The sequence below is a fragment of the Anas platyrhynchos genome, chromosome 6 (assembly GCF_047663525.1).
Source record: "Anas platyrhynchos isolate ZD024472 breed Pekin duck chromosome 6, IASCAAS_PekinDuck_T2T, whole genome shotgun sequence".
Classification (NCBI taxonomy): Eukaryota; Metazoa; Chordata; class Aves; order Anseriformes; family Anatidae; genus Anas; species Anas platyrhynchos.
The window spans coordinates 6,725,886-6,748,440 of NC_092592.1; the positions used below are offsets into that span (position 1 = coordinate 6,725,886).

The 22,555-nt window shown below is 46.1% G+C and overlaps 1 protein-coding gene across 6 annotated transcripts in view; it reads left to right on the forward strand.

Annotated features, from left to right (window-relative positions):
• The window catches only part of MICU1 (mitochondrial calcium uptake 1), an 80,747-nt gene that overhangs the window by 27,155 nt on the left and 31,037 nt on the right, over positions 1 to 22,555 (forward strand). For 4 of the 6 annotated variants that reach the window (XM_038181198.2, XM_027460227.3, XM_072040321.1 and 1 more), the window contains 3 exons: positions 1,387 to 1,549; positions 9,422 to 9,465; positions 22,337 to 22,402. In XM_038181198.2, the coding sequence (XP_038037126.1) occupies positions 1,387 to 1,549; positions 9,422 to 9,465; positions 22,337 to 22,402 (273 nt within the window). Of the gene's footprint in view, positions 1 to 1,386; positions 1,550 to 9,421; positions 9,466 to 11,891; positions 20,646 to 22,336; positions 22,403 to 22,555 lie in introns of those variants that run through there. The other 2 variants (XM_027460231.3, XM_027460237.3) reach the window with 2 other exon arrangements.

Here is a 22,555-nt window from a genome sequence, read left to right on the forward strand (position 1 = left end):
GCAGCCTGCTGGAACAGGTGGTTTAGATCTGACTTCTTTCTTCCAGACTGAATTACTCAAGCTGCTGCTTCGTTATTGCTTTTGGGAGCCACCTCGTGCTGCCAAGTGGTCTTTGTTCAGTCCCCATATCTTAGAGGACCTTGTGGACTTGGGCAATAAAAACGGGATTAGGTTTGTAGGGGCAAAGGCTGGGGACAGGAGGAAGAGGTGACAAAAACGTTGTGTGAAAAAAGAAGAAAAGAGGAAAGAGGGAGCTGGCGTAGGGGTTGATGCAAGGGTATTGCTGTGGTCCTGATGGGCTTCGGTATGAAAAAAAAGCTACGGTGATGTTAGGAGGAGTGTGAGATGATGTCAAAGCCGTATCAGTACCTCTGCGGCTGCAGGTGGGACCTTTCTCGTCCCCCAGCCACAGGCTGCCGGGGAGCGGAGCTGCACCGCGTGTAGGGAGGAAGGCTCTGTGTCCCTTGGAGGGATGAGAAGCCTCGTTTTGTCCTAGAAATATGAAAAATGAGAGAGGGTGTTTTCTCCCCGATAAACATCAGGGTGGAGAAGTTGTCCGAGTGAAAGGACAAGGCTGAAACAGGACCAAAGGAGTAAATTATTTACAGATGCCTTGGCAGCACCCTTGATCTTGCCTGGTCTCTTCCAGCTGATTGTTGTTTTTTTTGTTGTTTTATTTTGTGGCTCTTGGCCAGGAGTACCGAAAGCTTCAAGAACAAGATGGACTGTTAAACAGGGCGTGTAATAATGCAGAAACAACGAGCTAAACTAATAAGAGAAGCCGTCTGCTCTAACGCATGATGAAGTGTAGGGCTTGGTGCCTTTTTCCCCCTAGGTCATGGTTTTGATTACAAAAGCTTTGCTCTCTGATTAATTCTAGTCCTGTGTTTTGGGGAAAATAGTTCTAGGTGCAAAATCACTGCTGGCAGAGGTAGCCAGTGGCAAATTAGCACGGAGAAGACTGGCTAACCAACACTTTTGCAGTTTTGCCAAGGTGATAGGAAAGAGGGCAGAAGAGGCTCAATGCCCGAGCAACCAGCTGAGGCTCCAAGTCATTTTCTCCAAGGCCCAGCTTGAAGGGGAAGGACTTTCCCATCTCTTGATGACTTTTTTTTTTCTTTCAATTCATAGTCATGAACCAGACTGTTCGACACAGTGAATTTGGTTAGAAGTGCTGAGACGCTTTAGATTAACCCATTTGATGTTAGTGCTTTTTGGTGTTATACGTGGAAGTGTCTTCAGGGCTTTTTCATTTGACTCTTCATGGTGGCAGAGGAGAGACAAAACTTACCGCTAGTGAAGGCTCGCAGTGTAATCCTGTGACACTGGGTTAGGTGTCTGGGGTGGAACCGTGCACATCTCATGCTGGTTATGTTTGATTCCCAGGTGATGGAGTACGAGAACAGGATCAGAGCCTACTCCACGCCAGACAAAATCTTCAGATACTTCGCCACTCTGAAAGTGATAAATGAGCACGGCGAGTCTGAGGTTTTCATGACGCCACAGGATTTCGTGAGATCGATAACACCTAATGAAAAACAACCCGAAAGTAAGTGACGTATGTGTGTGCTGATTGCAGAAACTAACCCAGCAAAGAGGAGTAAACTGCAGTCTCTTTTTACCCTATCCTCAAATTTCATATCAAATAGTTACGTTGTTGAGTATCATCTGTCTCTGTGTTGACTCGTACAGCACAAATTGGGGGGTTGCTCTCCAGTTAGTGCCTGGGCTGCTGCCACAATAAAAAGTGGTGTTCTCACCCCAATAAAAAAGTGGTGTTCTCACCCCATGCTTTATGCCAATGGGATGAAGTGCAAGAGGACAAGGGAGCTGCAATGAACAGAGGAGGAGGGCAGAAGGCTACTGATGTATGAGCCAAACTCATCTCTCCAGCAGAGCCTGCAATGTGTCCGTGCAAGTTTATAAGTGGTTGTCTTGCAATGCTGCCAAATAATGTTGATAATTCAGGTTTGTAAGTGTTGCTCTGAGTTCTTGGGAGTTTTGAACCCAGGAGTGCTCGGGCTTAGAAAGCACCTCCTGAAGCTAGCGTGCATATTTAATAGAGCAAGATTCCTTTCAAGTGAAACACAGTAAGAACCGTTCCTAAACCTACAAAAAGAGAGTGCTCTGCCAAGGAAATTGAGGAATAGAGGAGTACAGGTAGCTTCATGTGCCCAGCTGAGCTGTGATGCTGCTGGCCAGGGTGGGCCTTGTCTCTGCCTGCTTCAAATTCCCTGATGTCTGTGCTGGAGCACATCCGTCCTGGTACCTGGATGGGTCTGGGAGGCAACAGGCTGGAGAGCAGATGCTGCTTTTCTAGGATGAAAAACTGTCCTGAGCGTTTGGGAGGCTGGGTTTTGCAGGGTGGTGGGAGGGGTTTGCATATCTTCTGTTTTGGAGGAGACATGTATTGTGGGTGAGGTGTAGGGGATTGGATTTATTAGTCTCCCACAAAGTATCTCAAAGAACAAAGCACGTTTTGTCAAACTAAAACTCTCTGCAGGCATTAATGTGGAACCTCAACCCCCAAATACCCACCTTCTGAGAGCGGGGTTTATATACAAACTAGGAAACGGTTTGATGTCTTGTGGCAGCTGCTGAATAAATACTGTGTTCCCTTGTGCTTAGAAAACAACCATGTGAAGCGTGCGTGCGGGAGGGAAGGAAGAATAATCCCATTATCACCTTAGTGTTAAAACACGCTGGTGAATTGATATTAATGTCTTCAGGTCCTGAAAATGGCAGTAGTTTTTCATATTAATTACTTGGTTTCACCCTCAGCGATGGAGTGGCTTGAGCAATGACCAGAAGGCAATGTTCAGAGATGCTGAAAACGCATTACTATTTTCCACGTCTGGAGCTCCTTGAGTTAGTACTTGCAGTAGCACCTGGCTGAGTGTGAGGCTTCCCGTGTAAGTTATTTTTTGTCAGCCTGCTTAAAAACAGAAACCATCCCATGCTTAATTTTAAGCCATTTGATTCTCTTTTTCTACCATGTAATACCTGCAGTTGGTGCTTTTCCAAGTGTGCACAGAGAATGTGGAAGAGTGCCCAGCAATGTCTAATTCGGTGACAAGCAAAGGTGACTAATTTCAGTCCTACAAACAGCTAACTTTCCCCCATAACTATTGTTCAAACTAGGTGAGCTGCTTAAATGGCCCTGTGAAGCCCATCATGGCCTTTAAGTGCCTGCAAAAGCTACCAGTCAATGCCACACAGCAACCTATAAGGGAAATTACCTTCGTGATTGATGGAATCACTCTTGGAAAGTGGAGTGAGATGGAAGGCGGTGGGCCTTGGCTGGGTGTAGGCAGTGTTACAGCTTGTTGGCTTGAAAATCTGACCACCATTGCTGTTGTGGATTTGCTTGCAGACAAAACTAGCTTGTGTGTTCCTTATAAGCACTATAGATCATGCCAATCATGGTAAGTGATTTTTAAACATGTAATGAACTCAAAAGAATAAAACATTTAGTGCTACAGTAAAGTCAAACCAGCCATAACCTTGTTCCCAAATGCTTTAAAAGCTGGTAGTAAAAGAAGATAGGTCTAGCTTTAAAACCAGAAATTACATTAAGACAAAGACTGCTACCTGCTGGCTGATTTATTTGTGTGCTTAACATCCGTTTTGTACTTTTGACTCATAGGAAAATCTGGATCATAGGTTATGGAGGAAGTGCTGGGGCTGCTTTCTCCCTTAGTCACGACTCGGGTGTGCCCTCCGCTGGGGCTGGAGCATCCCGCCTTCATCCCTGGGCGCTCCTTGGAAATCTGTCGGGTGGTGGCATGGCCTGCTGTGATCACAGGGTAATGCTCAAACTGGCATACTGACTCCTCTGCAGCCCTACTGACCCCAAGGCTTTCTGCGAGAGGTATTACGTAGTGTTTTCCTACAGTAGACCTTAAATGTGGGTTCGTCTGTTCGTAATCCGGTCAGGTTTAAAGGACTCACAGCGCACAAGCTGCCACTCGTCAGCGAGGGCTTTCTCACTGATGTTTTATTGAGGGCAAATACCGTGGAATAAAAGCCACGTGGAATAACACGGTGCCTCTGAGTGCCTGCTGCACATAAGTTTTAAACTGCTGATCTACAGAGAGGTCTTACACCTGACAAATTTCTACGGATTACGTAAGGGAAAGTTTGATTTATTGTCAACGAAGTGTCAATTTTAAATTCTCTTTTTTGTTTGGGGAAAATGAATTCTAACTCATTAGCTCGCATAGGTTGCTTTCTCTTAATAGTTCAGGAAAACTTTCTGCCCTGGCTTTGGCTTCCCGTTTGCTCACAAGCAAGCAGAGAAGCTGTGCTTGACACGCTCCCGCCCAACTGGGAAGTGTCTGCCAGAACAGGCCAAAGAAGAATGGCATCTGTCTGAGAAGCTGCTTGAAGAAAAGTTGTTGTTGTGCTGTCTCTGAAGTCCAAGTGCCACCGAAGCGTGGGCAGTGATAGCTGCTCCCTGCAGTCCTGTTTGTTTTTTTCTTTCTTTCCACCTTCTCTTCTTCTCGGGAGGTGGCTTGGCTCCCAGGCTGTGTGAGCATCCTGCTTGGTGTTTGTTCCAGCCGGTACCAGGAGGTTTTGGTCCTTGTGAGAAGGATTAAAAGAAAAAAAAAAAAAAGAGGCTTTGTGTCTTACAGCAGCACACTGTAACAAAGAGATGCTACACCCAAACTGGTTTTGTTCATCCATCCTTGTTAACGTCCTGAGTTACCAAACTCCTGCTGCATGAAAGGTGTCTTTCAGGACCCACCCTGCTTTGCAGTGGCTCAAAAATGTGAAGTCTTGGAAATGCAGAACCTGGCAGGTTTCTCTCTTTTTGCCTGCGAGAAACCAAGAACACGCTGTCAAAGCTGTGCCAAAAGCAGCAGCTGTGCCCTGCAACCTCTGCGTGCAGAGCGGTGCTGGAGGAGAGGAGCTGCGAGGAACAGAGCTGATGTCTTCTGGCTGGATCTCTTCAAAGGAGTTGATTGAAGAGGCCACGTTGTTCAGGAGCAGGAGTGTGGCCCTGGTGTACGTTTCTGGAGAGTGCAATCTGTGAAAAACATGTAGGTTTATGTAACAAAGTGTAAAAAATAATCATTTGATTTCAGCTTCGTGCAACAGCTCTTCAGGTATAGTAGCACTGGAGTACGTAGGGTCATGTTGTGAAATGCTTGGTGCTGGACTTAAAAAAAAAAAAAAAAAAAAAAGGTCTGGTTTTGTTTGGCACATGGCAAAAATCTCGTGCTTCAGTGTGGATGCATAGGGGAGGGTAGAGCTTCGGTGGCTGAACAGGAAAAATTCTTTGAAGTTGTGCACAGAGCGAGGGGAAAGGTGTTATTCGGAATGAGGATCCTAATTCCAGGTTTTTAAGTGGTTTGTTTTTCCTACCCAGACTTAAAAAACAGCTGAGCACAAGGTGGCTTCTGAATTGCCACGATGCTGAGTAGTTTGAGGAACTCAGCTCTCTGTGCTGTCCCTCTCGGGAAGCCAAGCAATGTCCCTAATGTCCCTCAGCATCGCTTACACTCAGCTGTGGTGGTTATTTATCTGGGGTTTGATTCCAGCCGGGGCACTTGGCTCCTAGCAGCACTCTGCAAGAGCGGCGTGCTTGTTGTTTTTGCTGCAGAAATATCCTTCTTAGGCCAGGATCATCTCTGGGCCCTCATATGAAACACAAAGCTGGCGTACAGCTTCGGATGGGAAAACTCAGTCCAGCATTTTCTCCTTCCCTAACGTAGCATGCTGTGTATGCATGGCCAGCAGGCTCCTCGGTCCTCTTAATTGGCTCTTTTGCTCATCTCCTTGCAAGAAAGAGTCCGTGCCCTAATAACCAGGGGGAAAGGAAAAGCAGTCGAGTAAATCTTACCCCAACAACGTGGAAAATCTGACAAAGGTAGAAAGACCAGAGGGAGTTGGAAAGATTATTCCGTCGCAGTGGAAAATCGTTGGCATCCCAGAGGAAATCATGATGGTTTCTAATTCATCTGAACTGTTTCCTTGGCATAACATTAATCGTTCTCCTGGAAGCTCGTTTGTTAAATAATTCTTAGACCTGCAATCTATAAACTGCTGCCTACAGCTTTCTTCCCGAGGTAACACAAAGAGCTTAGGAACCGGTAGGTATTTAGCAGGCAGGGTAATTAGTTAGCTTTGAGTGCATCTGTGGGACGTGCTTTTTCGTTAATCAATAGAAATATAGCAAGCATTGGACTTCAGGTTTTTAATAGAGCTGAACGAGGGTAGCAGCAGGTTGTTCGGTGTTTTTTCCCTTTATATCTATTCTCTTTTCTCTAAACCATCCCTCCCACCTCCGAGTGAAAGAAGCAAGCACACAGTGCGGCTCTGCTATTGACCGGCAGGCAGTGAGTGTAAGTCATTTGGATTTATTTGGAAACATTTTTATTTTTAGTGCTGTGAAACCACCATCAAATGACTACGAGTGGCGTCCTGTATTCCTAATATTGGTGATGGAGGGGTGTCAACCTAACCTAAGCACCGCTTAATGGTGATGCCACGTCTTTGGCTTCTCCGTGGCAGCTCCTGGTTGTATTTTAGGTACTGTCAGAAGTTGTAGCAGTAATACAAAGTGGTACTTAAAGACCACAAATAAGCGGGCTGCGGCAGGGGAATTTGGAAATCATCGCAAGTCGTTCAGGCTCCTGCAGAACCTGTGGCTGGGTAAGCAAAAGGAGCGCTGATAATCTGGGTGCGTGGCGAAAGGCGAGGCGTTGCGTGGTGTTTGATGGAAATAAACGTTGTGTTTCAGGATAGGTCAGAGCTCCGGGTCTGTTTCCTTCAGGAGGCTGAAGGAGCTGTAATGAGATCACGCCGAGGGAGGCTGTGGTCTGGGCTTTGGCATGGGATGACTTTGCAGGAGAAATCTCAGCCTGCAAAATGAGTTCATACTGGGCTCGTGTTCAAGCGATACTGTGTGTTTCAGACAGTGTGCTGAGGAGCTGTTTCATTTCTTTTTGTAGAGTTCGAGTCCATTACCTCAGCTGAATGGCTTGCTGAAGGCTTCATACCAAAAAATTGTTCCCCATCTCGTGCCTCGGGTGCTCCCGGTGTTTTCGGTGCGTGGTGCAGGGGCTGCGTCACACCAGAATGAGCACTGGAGCTGAACTGGAGAGGCTCCCTCTACCACTGGGAGCCTTTGTGGTGCACCCTGTGCCTTCCAGCAGCATGGACGTTTAATAACAGGCACTCCCCGAAACAATTTCTGGCTTTCATTGTCATCTCCTGGAAGAAATCCTTTAATCCTCTTCCGGGAGGCTTTCCAGCCTTATGCATACCTTGAGTTTCTGCTGTTAAAGTCTTAGAGGAAAAGTCTCTTTTTAGTATGTAATGTAAAGAAGGAAGAACACAGGTATCAGGCGTGTTTGGTTTCCTGTTGTTCACTTCTAAGATTAAGGACTTGCAGAAAAACACGTAGCTAAACCTGTAAAAAAAAAAAAAAAAAAGAAAAAAGAAAAGGGGAAGTGTGTGCAGTAAAAGTGTGTGCCTTGAACATACCCGTGCCTTTGTGGCTTAATGTCACAGTTCTCATATTAACTTGGTCAGGAGCTATTACAAGGGGAATTTTATGGGTGAATTTAAGTGTGGAGCTTAGGTAATGCAGCGGAGAAGGGATATTGTGCAGAGCTGGGAGTCAGGATGAGCATAAAACACCAACGTGAACTGACATCCCTGTGCCAGTAGTATGAAATGCTGTCTTCCAGTGTGCCCTGATACAGCGACGTGGAAAAGGACGGCAAAAGTGACACGTTTTTGTGCTGCATTTTGGGGCTTTTTAGGTGTTATTTGGCTGTTTTTAGTAACTTCCTATACATACATACAAAATCCTATACGGATTTGTGTATATATCAAAGAAAGCACTCGTTCAGCTTTGCTTCCTGGTCATCCCATGAACATCCGTTCATTTTGGGTCATCTTTGAAACCTGTTTGTGTTCCTAATAGTGCCCAGTTTGAGGGATTTTGCCATTAAGATGTACCTTCTGGTTTTGTCCTTAACTTATTTCATTTTTTATTTTTTATTTTTAGCATTCTGTGAGCATGTATATAATGCTGGCCTGCCAGGGGTATGTTTTAGGGCAACATCTAGTGTATGTGTATAAGCACATTGTATTAAACAAAACCTGCCTCGAAATGTGACAGTAATATCCTCCTGCATTTACGCACACAACTTTGAGGAGGAACAAAATTCTTCCAAAGAAAAGAAGATTAAACTCAGAAAGTGCTTGAATATGCAATTTTCTGGCTGTTGTCAGGCACGTAAAATGGTGAGAAGGTGCTTTCTGGCTCGAGTTTTAGCTGCTTTGGTTCAGAAAGGTTGAGGAGGTCACCCTGGAGTGATGAGCAACTCCATTTTCTGCACTGTACCCATTATGAACCTTTTCAATAGATGAGAAGTGTTTTATTATCCTCCTCCACACGCAGGTGATGCGGCAGGCTGCTCACCGCTCCTCCGAATGAGATAGAAGAGGTTTTATTTATTTTTTCCATCTTTTTTTCTAATTTAAATTGAAACGAGCAAGCGATAATTATCATAAACAGTGGCAGAAAACGCAGGGGATGTGGCTGTTCCTCGGGGTTTTATTTTCAGAGAACTGAAAATTGGCCCTCGTGCTCCTGAATTACTGGAAGCGCTCGGTTCGAGTTCTGCTTAATCTCTTCTCAGGATGCATCTTGCTGAATTTGTCTTGCAAAGCTCCAATAATTAATCTTTCTGATGTTTTTGTGTTCTTGCTCATCTGTGCATCCATCAGTATATGTGCAGCCTTCTGGGCATGGCTCATCAGATGGAGGGCTCTGCTCCTTAACTCCACAAATGCTTTTTTTCCCTTAATAGGGGTAAGAAGAAATACTTCTGTGATGGTATGAGATTGAATTTACCAGTACAAATAACCTCCCTCCAAAATACCCTTCTAGCTAAAGCACTCACTAATACAGTTGCATCTCTTCACCTGACTGCTTATGAACAATTTGATATGAAAATACAAACGAGGCTTGGATTTATATGAAGAATTCCCAATTATGCAAACAATTCTGTTTTTTCCATTTGTGAACCACTGAAAAAATGGTACTGAAAACAAAAGTTGTACCAATGTGCATTGACTTGGGGCATCGTGGGCAAAATCTTTACCTGTTACCAGCAGGAATGTCCCCGTTTGAGGTGGGTGTTTCAGACTTGAGAGAGGTGCTGGCAGCTGTGCTGCTATTGTCCCTGCGAGATGAGGATTTTCTTTTCTGATGCTCTGAATTTGTCTTCTGTGATCAAAACGCAATGTGCAAGGAACTAAAACATTTCTTTCACCTTGTGCTTCCCAGTGATGGTATTCACACTGTTTTACTTCCTAATCCCCATTGAACCAAAAGCCCAAAAAATGCTTTCTTTTATGCTCCAAGACCATTTTTTAAAAATAGCTTTCTTTTCTCTTTCAGATCTGGGGCTGGATCAGTTCATAGTGAAGCGCTACGATGGGAAGGTGAGCACATCAGACCAAACGTATATTGTTCAATAACCTTTGTAACCTGGAGTGCTTCATTATCTCAATATAGGTGTAAATGCAAGCATTGTCTAGGCTTCCCGTTGTTTGGTAGCATTGCAGTGTTTTTATGTAATGACAGCGAATGAGAAATGTTTTTATGAAAGGGGACTTCACTCAGTGTTGACAATCAAAATGTTTCTGTCTCTTTTAAGTACTGGTATGCCAGGAAATTATATGTTGTAATCACGTTTCCTCACTGCTGCTTTATGACCGAGAGCCCCATAAGCTATGCGTTTTCAGGGAAAACTCACTTGACTCTTCCCTTCCAGATTTGTCTCCAGTTTCCTGGAGACGTTTGATTCTTTCTGCATCCCAAGCACGTATTTCTACCCCATCGAATCCCCTCACTTCATTCCCCTTTTGAACCCTAGGTCCTTTCTGCAGTGGTACACAACTGTTCTGGATGTTTGTGCTGTCATGGTACGTGTTGGTAAAATGCTGAGCATGCTCTGATGTAGTTTTGTCTGTGTAAATGGGGCACGTAGCATCCGACCTGTCGTTATACAAACGGGAGACTCGATTAACCACACCATAAACCCCACTGGTACAGGGGTAGCTCTGGCCCCAGGACTACCAGCCCTGCCGTTCCCTGTCTTCCTCCTTTGAGTAGGGAAAGGTAAAGAAAGGTGATCAAACACCTGAGGTCCCTGTCACCTGTGGTGTGCAAACGTTCTGCTTACCCAGGCAGCAAAGCAAATCTTGCATGAAAAACAGGCACTTGGAAGGTGGTGGTTTGGCAGCTGGTTTTGATGCAAAAAAATTGAATCATGAACACTTGTTTTCTTCCCCACCGCCACAACCACTGTATCTGCTTTTCAAGCTTCCAAAAAACAAAGTACATATTTTCTTTGCAAGGTACCAAAAGTTTCTCTGTTCTGTGGCTGGTTTACATCAGCTCGCTTGCAGCGTTTTATCTTGTCAAGCTATCATGTTCCTCCCCGAGGCTTTACATAAACAAGATTTGTTTGTAGGGCAGAAAAGCTGAAAGCCACGCTTTTTTTTTTGCTAATAGTTCTTCTGTTCCTGAGCACTCTGCCATCAGGTCTTATCATACTGGGCATGAGATCAAGGTGAACAGTTTGGACTCCACTTTTTGTTTCGTGTCTCAGCGCTGAGGGTTTGACTCATGACCCCATCGGGGTGATGGACACAGTTACTGCAGAGAACCCCACTCGGTGGTGAGCATCTCTGAAGGGTAGAACCCTTTGCCCTGGTAGCCTTACACACTAACCATCCTCCTCTCTGGCCTGTAGGCAAGTGAAATTGTTTTATACAACTTGGAGGTGTCAGAGCTGCACTTGGACATCCCCACGGTCTGATTTGGGGAGCTTGGAAGTGAGGCAGCAGGCTCAGGGTACTGCAGCAGACTTCATTTTCTTCTCCCAGGACCTATTTTTCCATTATTTTTCCATGGTCTTCCTGGAAGCAGCCTGCTCTGTGGGAAGCGAAGAAATAGAGGTTCTTGTTTGGCTGGCTGGCTGCTTACAGCTGCCTTGGGACTGGCTGAGTGCCTCTGGCTGTTAGGGTCGTGGTGACGTCCAGGTGAGACAGGAATGTGAGGAGAGCTTTAACAAAAATTGGCCTTGGCTCTCCCTTGGTAAAGGAAGAAGCTGACAGTAGATGGATGTGTCTGATAGCATCTTCTCCTCGCTTTATTGCTTGCTTTGGGTTTCAGCTTAAAACAAACAGCCTCTGCTCAGTCAAGCACCACCTGGGGTGCTGTCAGACTGACCCTCCTCATCCAAGTTTGGGCGCGTAGTGGCACCTGAGGGATAAAATCCTTTTGCATCTCTTCCTCCTTGCCTGTTTCCACCTGCTTATTCCTCCTGGGAGGCAAATCCTCCTTGCTCTGCCTGGAGATGACTTCCCAGCTGCAGCTCTGCCTTGGTGGAGATGCCGTTCTGGCAGAGATGATGAGCTTGAGCAGAAGGCTGGGAGGTCTGCTGCTCCCTTAGGCATCCTTACAGATGTCCCGTGGAGGCAATGGGACCTGTGGCCCAGGCATGCACTCAGAAACTAATAGGCTTGTGCGCTGGAAATTTCCTCTGCCTTTTTCAGATGAAAAGATTGAGCTTTCAGACAGACACGCTGTGCTGCTAAAAAGTACTGGGAATATGCAATCGGAACAAGTGAGTGGCTGCTGTGCAGTGAGTGGGACTGGTCTTGCCAAAGGATTTTCAGTGATGTGCCTCTTGTGTAATTGTGCGGGGCTCCTGAGGCATCTCGCTGTGCATGGGATTGAATGCTATGCTGAAACTACAAAGCCTCTCTTTTTTTTTTCTCTCTTCCTGCTCCTTTTTAGTGATAATTCAGAGAGTGGCTGGAGAGGGAGGTAAATGGTACTGCCTTATTAACGGGAGCTGGGCTCCTGTAATCTGAGCCTGGATGGTTTTCCTCTGCTCATTATGAGACCGAAAACCCGAGAGACGTTCATCCAGTGAATCCAGAAAATCCGTGGTCAGATCTGTTTGCCTACATGAACTCAGTTTTCTTTGAAACACTGAGTGCTGAGGGAGGCAGCGCTGTCTCTGGCTCCAGTTTTGTTTGCTTGTTTCACCCCCAGGCAGGCAAGCCTCAGGAAACTAGAAGAGAAGAGGTATCGATCACTGTTCATTCAGTAGGAGGGAGAAATAGATCAGTTTGTCAACATTTCAGAGTGTTCATATTAAGCCTGAACACCGTTTAAGTACCTTCCCGTGATAGTTTTCGTGAAAAGGCTGACGTGAGACCAGGCAAAATCTAACTTGCAGCCTCGGATGCCGTGAAGTTAAGGTGCTCAGACTGCAGCTGTTCATCTGCTCCATTTTTAAACTGCTGCTTCTTCTTGCAGGCTGGCTGCGGAAAGCAAATAATTTCCTTAACCCATCAGCCAAGCACTGTGCTTCAGCACTTGTCCCTGCTGTTGTGCCATCTTGAAAGGTGTCCCTCTTGTTCAGAGCAAAGTCCTGCTCAATTACAGACGTGCTGCTCCCCCCGTTGTGTCATGTTCATCAGGGCTTCAGAGCAAGCAGTTTGGAGAGTGACGTGGAGATTTTCTTCCTGCATCAGGCTTGAAGATCGATGTGTTGTTCTGTGCTACCACTAATTGCTTGCATCCTTGCTTAGCAAGATGATAGTGATAAACAAGCTCTCACGTTACTAAAGAGAAGTAAGTCTCGTAGCACCCATCGTGTGGCATAAGCTTTGCTGGTGTTACACACATTGCAATATGGGTTTTGTTAAAAAAATGTCCTTTTTCATGCACTGTTTACTCTGTTCTCGTGGCTTATGCATTAATGATTGACAAGCTTCATCTTCTGAAGTGATGCTGTTGGCATTGTTTGTCTGAAGGGAGCTGCACGTCCACCTTGTTCAGAGCAAAGCCGTGCCCTGTCTGTCACCTGTGCAGATGGAGGAGCTGCTGCTTGCTGCAGTCCCCATCCTGCTGAGCCACAGGAGGGAGCTTTCAGCAGCACAGCCTGAGCTGAAGGGGTGAGTGGAGGCAGAAAATGGATGTGGTGGAGGCACAGCAGAGAAAAAAACCTGCCTGGCTGATTAGTTTCAGTACTGAGTAAACTTGACTTGCCCTTTTCGTTCTCCTGTTGGGAAAATGTTTTGCTGCTGCTTAATATGAACAAAAGCCCCTGAGTTACCAGCAACAGCCTGCATTCATGCAACCACTGCTGCAGGAAGTAATAGAGGCTTTCACTGCCCTCTAATTAAGCTTATGAATTAAATATTTCCTACCAGCGGTTGGATTTACATCCCTAGATGTTTTGGGATGCCCTGGAGTACCACCCAGCAATAACAAAATGAAGGGAAGGGCAAATACTTGAGTTTCTGTGCCTAATCCTTGCAGAAATTTTCCCTCCCTAGTGAGCAAGAATTCAGGCCCTACCGGAGGTGGTAGGGTTGCCAGTAGCCTGCAGACATCCATTGCAGTCCTCACCACTTCACACAAGGGAAGGTGGTCAGTTTGAAGCATGTCTGGATGTTCTGGCTGCTCACTTACATCGTAAGTTTGTGTTCTGCTTTATGTTGGCTATTTGTTCAAAGTACACCTGGTTCCATGTTGATTTTCCTTCATGTTCTCATTGAGCTTGAAGTGTAAGGAGAGGAGAATCAGGTAAGGACCACTGAAACATCTGAAACTTGCTTCCACCATGAAGAGCCTCTCTGAGCATAGCTCAGTCTGTTATGCAGGTGGGCAGGCTTGTGTAAGGGGCTAGGACGAGGTGTAGCTTAACCAAGGCCCTGTAAGTGCAGGTGTGGGTCCAGGGAGGGGAGTTGCCCTGCAAGGGAGCCTTTTAGGGCTGCTGGGAATTAATACAAGAGGAAGATTTCATGCCAGGTGATTTAAAGAGCATCTCAGGTGCCAGGAAGAATCCCCCCAGAAAGGACTGGAGGAAGATAGATGGTCCTTACTACAGGTTCTTCGGATGGATTGAAGGATCTTGCTGCTAATTTTGAAAACGTAGAATAACAAAGGGTCTTTATTCATTAGCTAGAATTTCTGGGCTCCCTTGCTTTGTGTATGATCTAAGGCTGGGGCATGGGAGCCGGCAGAGTGGCGTGAGCTGCTGTAGACCCAGGCTTGCCATGAGACAAGCTCCAAATCCTGCTTTCATTCAGGAGCCTGACGCTGGATGAGAGCTCTGAGTTACTGTGCTGTTCAAGTGCCTCTGAAACCTGCCTTCAGAAGAAACCTGCCTTCAGAAGGATGCAGCGTAACGTGCATGTGCAGTTGACTTCCTGAGCTCATTAGCTGAGCGAGATCCTCAGTACTTCTCCTTAGATGCAATGAAGCAGTGGAGGAGTTGTGTAAACTCAACTGTACGAGCTCCTGCCACTCTCATGTATAAGAGCGATTGAAATAAGCAGCTGGAACTGGTCACACCAGGGACTCTGGTCTGGTTTATGCCTTGGAGACACCTCGAGGCGTTCGCCTATCCTGCTCTGTCGTCCATGCAAAGCGTCAGTGCCTAATGTCAGATTTCCTGCTTTTACATTTCTTTATCTTCTGGCCTTACCTAGAGCCAGTCGTGTTTACATAACAAGCAGGTACGTGTTACATAGGTAATAACCTCACTCTTCTGAACCTAAGTTCTCCACCGTGCCCCAAAGCGTTGTGACTAGCTGGTGGCAGATCGCTCCTCCCCATCACTTAGCAAAAGCAAGCAGAATACTTTGTTGTATTTACCATGGGTAAATGCACGGCACGCAAACATCCCTGTAGACATGTGTGTTGCTTTACCTCCACGTACAGAACACTTCATCCTTTCCCATCTCCTCTACCAAACAGTTGTGGCCTGTTTGTATGGATGGAGCTGTTATAAATGGCTCAGTCTTCAAAACAGCACCCCAGTTACATCCAGTAGCTGATTTTTATGCTCCTAGACTAATACATATTCATTACTACTTCTAAAAAAAATAGACTATTATAATTAGCTTCTGGGATCCAGTCCCTCCTACTGGAGCATGCGCATCAGTCTCCGGTGGTCCCTCTGGGGGTCTTTCATGCTGAAGGCTCGTAGTCTTCCTCTCCAAGTTTCTTTCTTGTCCTTCTCCTTTGTACTCCTTGGCAGCATGTCCAAAGCTTACACAGCGTCCCCTGCAAGTTTTGTCTCCTAGCCGTCCTTCAGCTTCTTTTTTCTTCTCCTTAATCTCCTGGCCACCTGGCCAGATATCAGGGGCTTGCACGGTGTCCCATTCAGAAGCCAGAACAGTCACTGGTTGTTAGCAGTTGTTCTGAAACCCCCAGACATCAGAGACTTCAGAGAAAGAACATACAAACACAAACAGCTCTTAGTGACACTGCACAAATTGTTGAAACATTCCCAGGGACAGTCACACCTAGAGCAGTGCTAAATCATCCACAAAGAAGACAAAAAAGGCTGTAACTGTTAGAAATAAGAGTTCGGAATAACAGAAGCAAAAAGGCTCATGGATTTGAGGAATATTTCTGAAGATTTGATAATTTGACTCTAATGAGGGGGAGATTGGGACACTGGGAGGGAAGGGAAGAAACCACATCTGTGGAAGAATTAAATTGCCAGTGCAGGACCCAGACAGACAGAACTGCTCTCTAGTGACACGAATTCCTTTGCAAGGTACAAGAACTCTATACATTAACCATTCTGTTTTTCTTAGACTTGTGGTTATACAAGGGTATGTAAGACAGAGGGTCACATTCATCATACCATGCGGCCCTAACACTGTTCCGTACTGACACGAATCAGATGAACATATATAACAGAGCTCTACTTATTTTTGCCTTGCACCACTAATTCTCTTGCTCGTTTTCACAGGGTTCGTTGGGCAGATCCTGCTAACATGCTCTGGTTGCTGACTGTGCTCTTCTACCCTGGTTTCTAGGTGTCCAGCGGGGTTTCTTCCAGATACTAATCCATGATACTTGTGTCTTATTTCTAATGATGGCTTTGGTGTAACCAAGCGTTCCCTCGTTTTCTTCCCTTCTCTAACCCTCTCCCCTTTCACCAGGATTTCTGGCAGGTACAAAGCAGACAGCATGTGCTTTGATTACTTTGTGCTTCAGACCTCATGATACGCACTTTTCGTGTAAAAGGGACAGTGTATGCTGACCCCTTTTCCCTGCTCCTTTACGAAATAATCCTGAAGGCATTCTCAATACGTGGCCAAAAGGATTTATGGCCAGCACTCCAGGCTGGGTTGCTCAGAACACAGTCCTCAGGGTAACTTCTAGTACTAATGGAAGCATCTTCGAGCAGTGCTCCAAGGTGTAGCTCCCCGTCCTCCTGTTTCCTTCCTGCCTTTTGAAGCCTCTGACTTGTTTCCAGTTTTATTAACAGCAGAGGGCTGGCTGTGTTGGAAAATGATGGTTTTTTGCTCGAAGCTGTGGAGTTGTTTTTATTTTGTGGGGAAGGAGAGGCATTGCCCTGGCCAAAGCTTGTAAAAAGCTTGAGGGAGATGTCAGGTGCTTGAATACGTGTGAGTTTGAGGAAGGTGATTTTTGCAAACTTGCCTGAGGTTTTCAAAGGTACAGAACTATGTAGGGTGAACTGCATTCAGAAATAGTTGCTCAGGAAGATATTTAGATGCTAGAGTTCATAAAAGGGCTTCTGGGAAGAGGAACTAGGAAGCAGAGAGAAGATCTTTTAGTGTTAGTAAGTAAAAAGGGAAATACGTAGGGGAAATGCCCTAAACACGTAGTTTTTGCTAACTTTCCCTCTGGCTTTCATTGATTTCACAACATCAGAGGGCAAACTGAAAGCATTCTGTGCAGAACTGTTTCCCCATGTGCTTTCACACTGGATTTGTTCGTGGCAAAGGACATTTCTGAGTGTGCTGCAGCCTGAGATGCATCCTGATATTCCATCTGGGGACCTGAACAGCAATTTAAATTCAAGGGTGTCGGAGGTCAGCTCATTTCAGAAGCATGGTTTGGGACACCGGGGACCTCATTTTAATCCTCCCCCACCAAATTTCCATGGCAAATGCTGCTGTGGTCCTACAGGCACCTTGTGTCTGGGCTGGAGCACGGCTTCATTTCCCGAGCATCGCCTGCCCTTTGTACTTAACGGGGAAAAAAAAGAGTGGGGTGGTGTAATAAAAAAAGTCCTGGGCTGCAGCAGTGTGGGGAAACTGCTATTGTGTAAGCAACCCGAGCGCTGCTCCTCCTCGGCTTGGGTTATTTGACTTAGAGAGAGGAACTTTGAAAATACAGCTCCATTTTGGGCAGAATTGGGGCGAGGGCTGAGCCGGCTGTAGGAAAGCAGCACAGCCTGTTCCTGGAGAGATCTTCTCGCTCCTAATTAGCACAGCGAGGAGGCCGGGAGGGCGAGCGGCAGGAGTAGGAGAGCTTCATCTCCTGGGGGTTTTGGTAGAAAATCTATGGGCTGCAGAAGTTTGTCTTCAGCACTGAGGGTTTTTTTTTTTCTTTTTCCGTGTGAAAAAAAATCCAAGCTTACAGATGAGACCTCCTTTAAGTTCCTATTTGTGAGAGATTTTGGGCAACCTGAATAAATTGCAAACGTGTGGTCAACAGAGATCAAATATGACTCTGAAGGAGCTATTCCTAAGGAGCCGTTATGGCCAAAAATGACCTTAAATAAGACTCCAGTGGTTTGTTTGAAGCAGCAGAAAGCGAGTCCTGGATGCCCAACCCTAATTCCCGAGGGAGCCCACCTCGTTACCCTGCCGAGGACTGCGGCACCGCAGCGGAGGGGAGCAGCAGTGTAGACTGTCCCTTTTCAGAGGCATTCCCTTCTGCTTTCCCAGCAGGGGTTCCTCCTGTGCATGACTGGTTTTGCTGCCTGTGAAGGGTCTGGGAAGTCTGTGTCTCTTTCCTTGGTTGTTCCGAATGCTGGCCTTGCGTTTCAGGTGCCCTGGGGTTGGAAGGTGGTGAGCAGTCACAGCCTTGCTGGAAGGAGCGGATGCAAATGTCTCTTTCCAGTCCCAGGAGACCACCCCTAGGAATCATTGCTGCCTAATTTCTGATTCTGTGTGTGTCCAAATTCAAATTTGGAGGGAAAGATATATGCAGAACAACTTCATCTATGCCCAGCTGTGAATTTGGGCCCCGCCGTGTATACAGATAAACAAATCACCCCAGAAGGAGATGGTTTTTAAAGCTCTTTATTAAAATGCGCTCGTGAGAGGTCCTGAGCCGCAGTATTTATCAGCTGTGGGCATGTTATAAGCATCTTCCTGTGCTCTAACACCCACCTCCATTTGCCATGCAGACTCTGTTTGCATTTGCCTGTGTTAATATGTAGACTTCATAATAAATTACCTCGAGCTGCTCCTAATGCAAGCTTCTCCACTGCCAAAGGAGGTTTGGGTTGGTTTCCTGGGCTGTAATGACTTCCATCACAACCCTCAGTTTGAAAATGTTTATTTCTTCAGCACTACAAAAGTGATATAAAATCCCAGGAGGGGTGTAAAATGACATTTCCCATCCCCGTTATAAAGTTAGCTTTAAAGAAAGGAAATGAATCCCCATTTTAAACCCCCTTATTCCCTCCCAAATCCCTTTTCGTCCCTGTTTCGTAGCACAGAGGGACCTGCCCTGCTTGTTTCTCCCCATAGGGCTTTTGAATATTTAGGCTGAAAGGCTCCATATTTTAATCTGCCTCTCAAGGCCTTTTTAGGGTTAGTTATTTGTAGGGGATCTGTCTGCTGTGTTAAGCACCGAGTGTCAAGCTGTACACCAGCACCACGCACTAATAGTGCGTAATCACCACGTGCACTGCTCCGTGTTCTGTGCACAAGCAGTAAGGGGTCTTCCCCCCCAGAAAATTCCCCAGCTCATCAGTATTGACTGTGTTAAGCTGGAGGATTTAAGCAGTGAGTTTAAAATGCAGCCGGTGTTTATAGGGGAAATAAAAGCAGGCGGGAGATTTGCGAGATCTCAGGGGGTTGCTCTCTGTAAAATCCATCTCAGGCAAACACTCCTCTAGATTACCAGCTCCCCTTGCTTCGTAGAGATACTTCATTTTTAGAGATGCATATCCCCAAACTGCAATAATAGGGAAGGTCATGTTCACCTTATAAAGCCAGCAAACTCAGAACAAGCGAAGAGATTTTGAGCAAACACACAATACAGATTTTATACAACCCCTACCGTGGGGTGACAAAAAAAGACCATTTCTTTTCACACCGAGCACTGCATTTTGACTTTTTCCTCTGCCTATTGCTACCTATAAAAGAAATGAATGAGGAGATGTCTTTAAAGAGTTTGTGTAATTGAGGGTGGTCAGTTGGGACTGAAAGAGAACTGCTTTGCAGCAAGCTGGCTTCACCATTCCAAATATTCCTGGTTTTATATCGGGCAGTACTGGTAACCTTCAGGTTTATTTCAAAAAAAGGGAACAAACGCAGTATGATGACGCTTGTGAATAGGAGGTTGTTATGGCTCACCCCAAATCCCTCACTTACTTAAAAAACCTTGCATGCACTTAGATTTTTTTCCCTGTTGTTTGGGAAGGCATCGGTCACTGGTAAGTGTTCACACAAGGCGAGAAATTCCTAAAGCTCTGGTGCACCTGGGCACAAAGGTGGGAGCAAAACACAGCCACGTAACATGAATAAATGTGCCACGTGCATGGTTTTTTCCTCCAGATCGAAGCACAAACTGTCAACGTTAAGTGGCTCACCAAGAATATGCTCTTCCCAAAGAGGCCAAGCAAGTGCTGCTCGTTAAGGAGCTTTGGAAATGGATCTGCGAGGGTTTTGCTGATGGGGCTTTTCTGGCTGCACCTTAGGAGCGCAGAGCAAGCACTGGCACTGCACTCGGTGACCATCTCTGCCTTTGCAGAGAAAGCAACCATTCGTTTGCAAAACTACATCTTTTTTGGATTTGCTTAATTAAGCATTAACCAGATTGGGCGTGTGCTTTGGTGCTTTAACCACAGGATATCCCAAGCGATGGCACGTCTGCGGTGCTTGCCCTGTGCAGCAGTATCAGTGCAGGGCTCCATCCCACCCCAACACGTTTCGCTCTTCATTCAGCCCTGGAAAAGCCATTTTTTAACCTAAAGTAGAGGTCATGGTTAGCAAGCAAAGGAATGAACAAATGTTTGTGTTTTTTTCCCCAAAAAATTGTTTGTACCTGGAAGCTTTGGTTCAGCTCGTGTATGTTTGCCCGTGCCTGGGAGCTGTATCGTGTATTTGGCTTGAGGGATGCTCCAGTAATTCATTGGTTTTGGGGCAGAATATGTGAAGTTTGTGTCATATCTTTGGGTGCTTTGCCTGCTTGTGATCTCCGTTCATAACCACAAGTCTGGGGGACTGTCTGCGTATGGCTTGCAACTTCATTTTCTGCAGCACAGGGATCGGGGGGAGGCTGTTGGCTGTTACTGGGTGCCACTGAAATGGATGTTTAACCCACATGGCTTAAAATACTGGGGGAAAAATAGCATTTTTTTCATGAGAGGCACTTGTCTTTGAGCTGCTGATTGCTGGGCTTGGGTCTGGATTGGGAAGGGCAAAACCAAGCTTTGTATTTCAAAAAACAGCTACATTTGTGTTTTTTTTTTTTAACCTGTTGTTGGTGTTTGGTGATATCGTAAGGTAATTTGCCTGAGTATAATGAGTTGTTCCACCAAGACTGGCAGCTTCTCACTGAACTTAGAGCTGTGCTCGTGCTGAAATCAATGGTATATTTGGTTTTCTTTTCCTTTTTTTTTGTACCTGTTAATCTGGATGCTTGCTTGTGTGCTCGTTTAATACAAATTTACTGCCTGTTTAAAGAAGACATCATAACTGTCGCCCCTTCCCGGGCCTTGCTCACCTGCGGATGCTGAGTTGTGGGCATGTTTTGGGCAGTGCTGAATGATTTTAATCGATGTGCTGGTTCTGGGAATGGGTTTAACAGAAAAAAGAAAAAAAAAAACACTTAAATTTAAGATGTTTGACTTGTCACTGAGCGCTTTGAAGATTAGATACAGATCACATTTCTTGCCCTTTTGTATCTGAAAGCTGAGATGGATAGCTGAACGCGTAATTCATGAAGGTAACTCATCTCCAGAAGAGGACGGGAAGCTTTTTTTCCAGTTCCCTGCTGCCACTCATGCCCTTTTTGGTGGAGGGCTGGCGTTCAGCGCTGCGGTGGCAGCAGGGCTATGGCCTGACAGCAGCCTGGCTGTGCGTACTGCTCCGTACCTTCCCTACAAATCTCCCCAAATGCCCGTCACAGATCCTCCTTTATTCCCAGCTAGTGTTAAACTGTGAGCCGGGCCGGGGCATCCAAACCCTCGTTGTAATTCTGTGCTGGACTCCTGCTCGGAGCAGCGGCTGGGCTGTGGCAGCTGATGACAGGGGATAACAGCTCGTCCCAAATCTACCTGTCAGTGAGTGAAGGATGGTGTTTAAATTATTTTTCTGTAGGGATTTTATGAGAATTCAGGAGAATATGGTCTAAAACGTAGGGAGGAAAAAGGCTGGTGCCAGCTTTTGCTGTAGAGGGGAGAGCTTCCCCCCACCCCAAGCAGTAAAACACGGCATCCCGGTGGGCCAGGAGGAAATAAATGGGGGAGCTGGAATTTTTTTTAAAAACTTTTGTCCTCCCAGCACTGGGAGCCTGGAAACCTTATTGATTGGATCAGTTGTTTTGCAGCATCTCGAATGCACTTTATTTATCCCGTGAAGTTCAGGGGGAGAAATTCTCGCTCGCTGCAGGCAGGCTGAGAACCGCGGTGGCATTGTGCCCTCCCCGGGTTCCTGGCAAGTAAGGGCTTGAAATTTGGTTTGCTTTGCCCAAAGAAAAACGCAAACGAAGAAATGTTTCTCTCTCCCATCTGTCTAAACCTTTGTATTGCAGAGAGCAGCTCATTTAATATCCGTTTTATTGTTAGTCTCTGGATGTGGGTTTTAGGCTTCTGGAGGCTGGTGGGAGCTGCTTGCTGGGTGTGAATTTTAAGTGCAGAAACAAGACCTGTGAAAATTAATAAACCAACCTCTGCAGCATCTTCACGGGCTCCTAGAACGGATGAAGCAGGAGGATGCCACCAGCTAGTAGATCCTTCCCTTAGCCAGCTGGTGCTGCCTTGTCCTGAGCTACGTGCCAGCCTGAAGCCAGTTTTGCCTGGGATCAGCCTTGATGGGAAGGGGAGGCAAAAGCCTTTTAGTAAATGATACTTCAGCCCGGTATCCCGCAAGCATAAATCAGTTGTTTTGCATGAAATGAGTGCCATTAGTGTTGTCTGCTGTTAGCAGTCCGCCTCTTACTCAATTCCTGACACTGGTAAAGGAAGAGCTGCTGTGAAGAGTTGTATAGGGTCTGTAGAGCTGAACATTTTTTCCTGAAAACCTGTATTTTTGTCTCTCTTTCTTGCGGTTTCCGAACCAGATACGGGTTAAGTTTTCATCTAAATTATTAGCTGAGCTCCTCCCCAATCTGCAGCCCCACGAAATGGTGAGTGCTCTCCCAAACTGAGCCGGACGAGAGACGTCAGCTGCAGGCGGGGGGCCTCACCCCGAGAGGCTCCGTGCTAACTCTTGCTGGGACGTGGCCCTAGGCTTCTTAGCAGCCTCTGGTCAAAGCAACCACCTGGTTGCTTCAGGACCT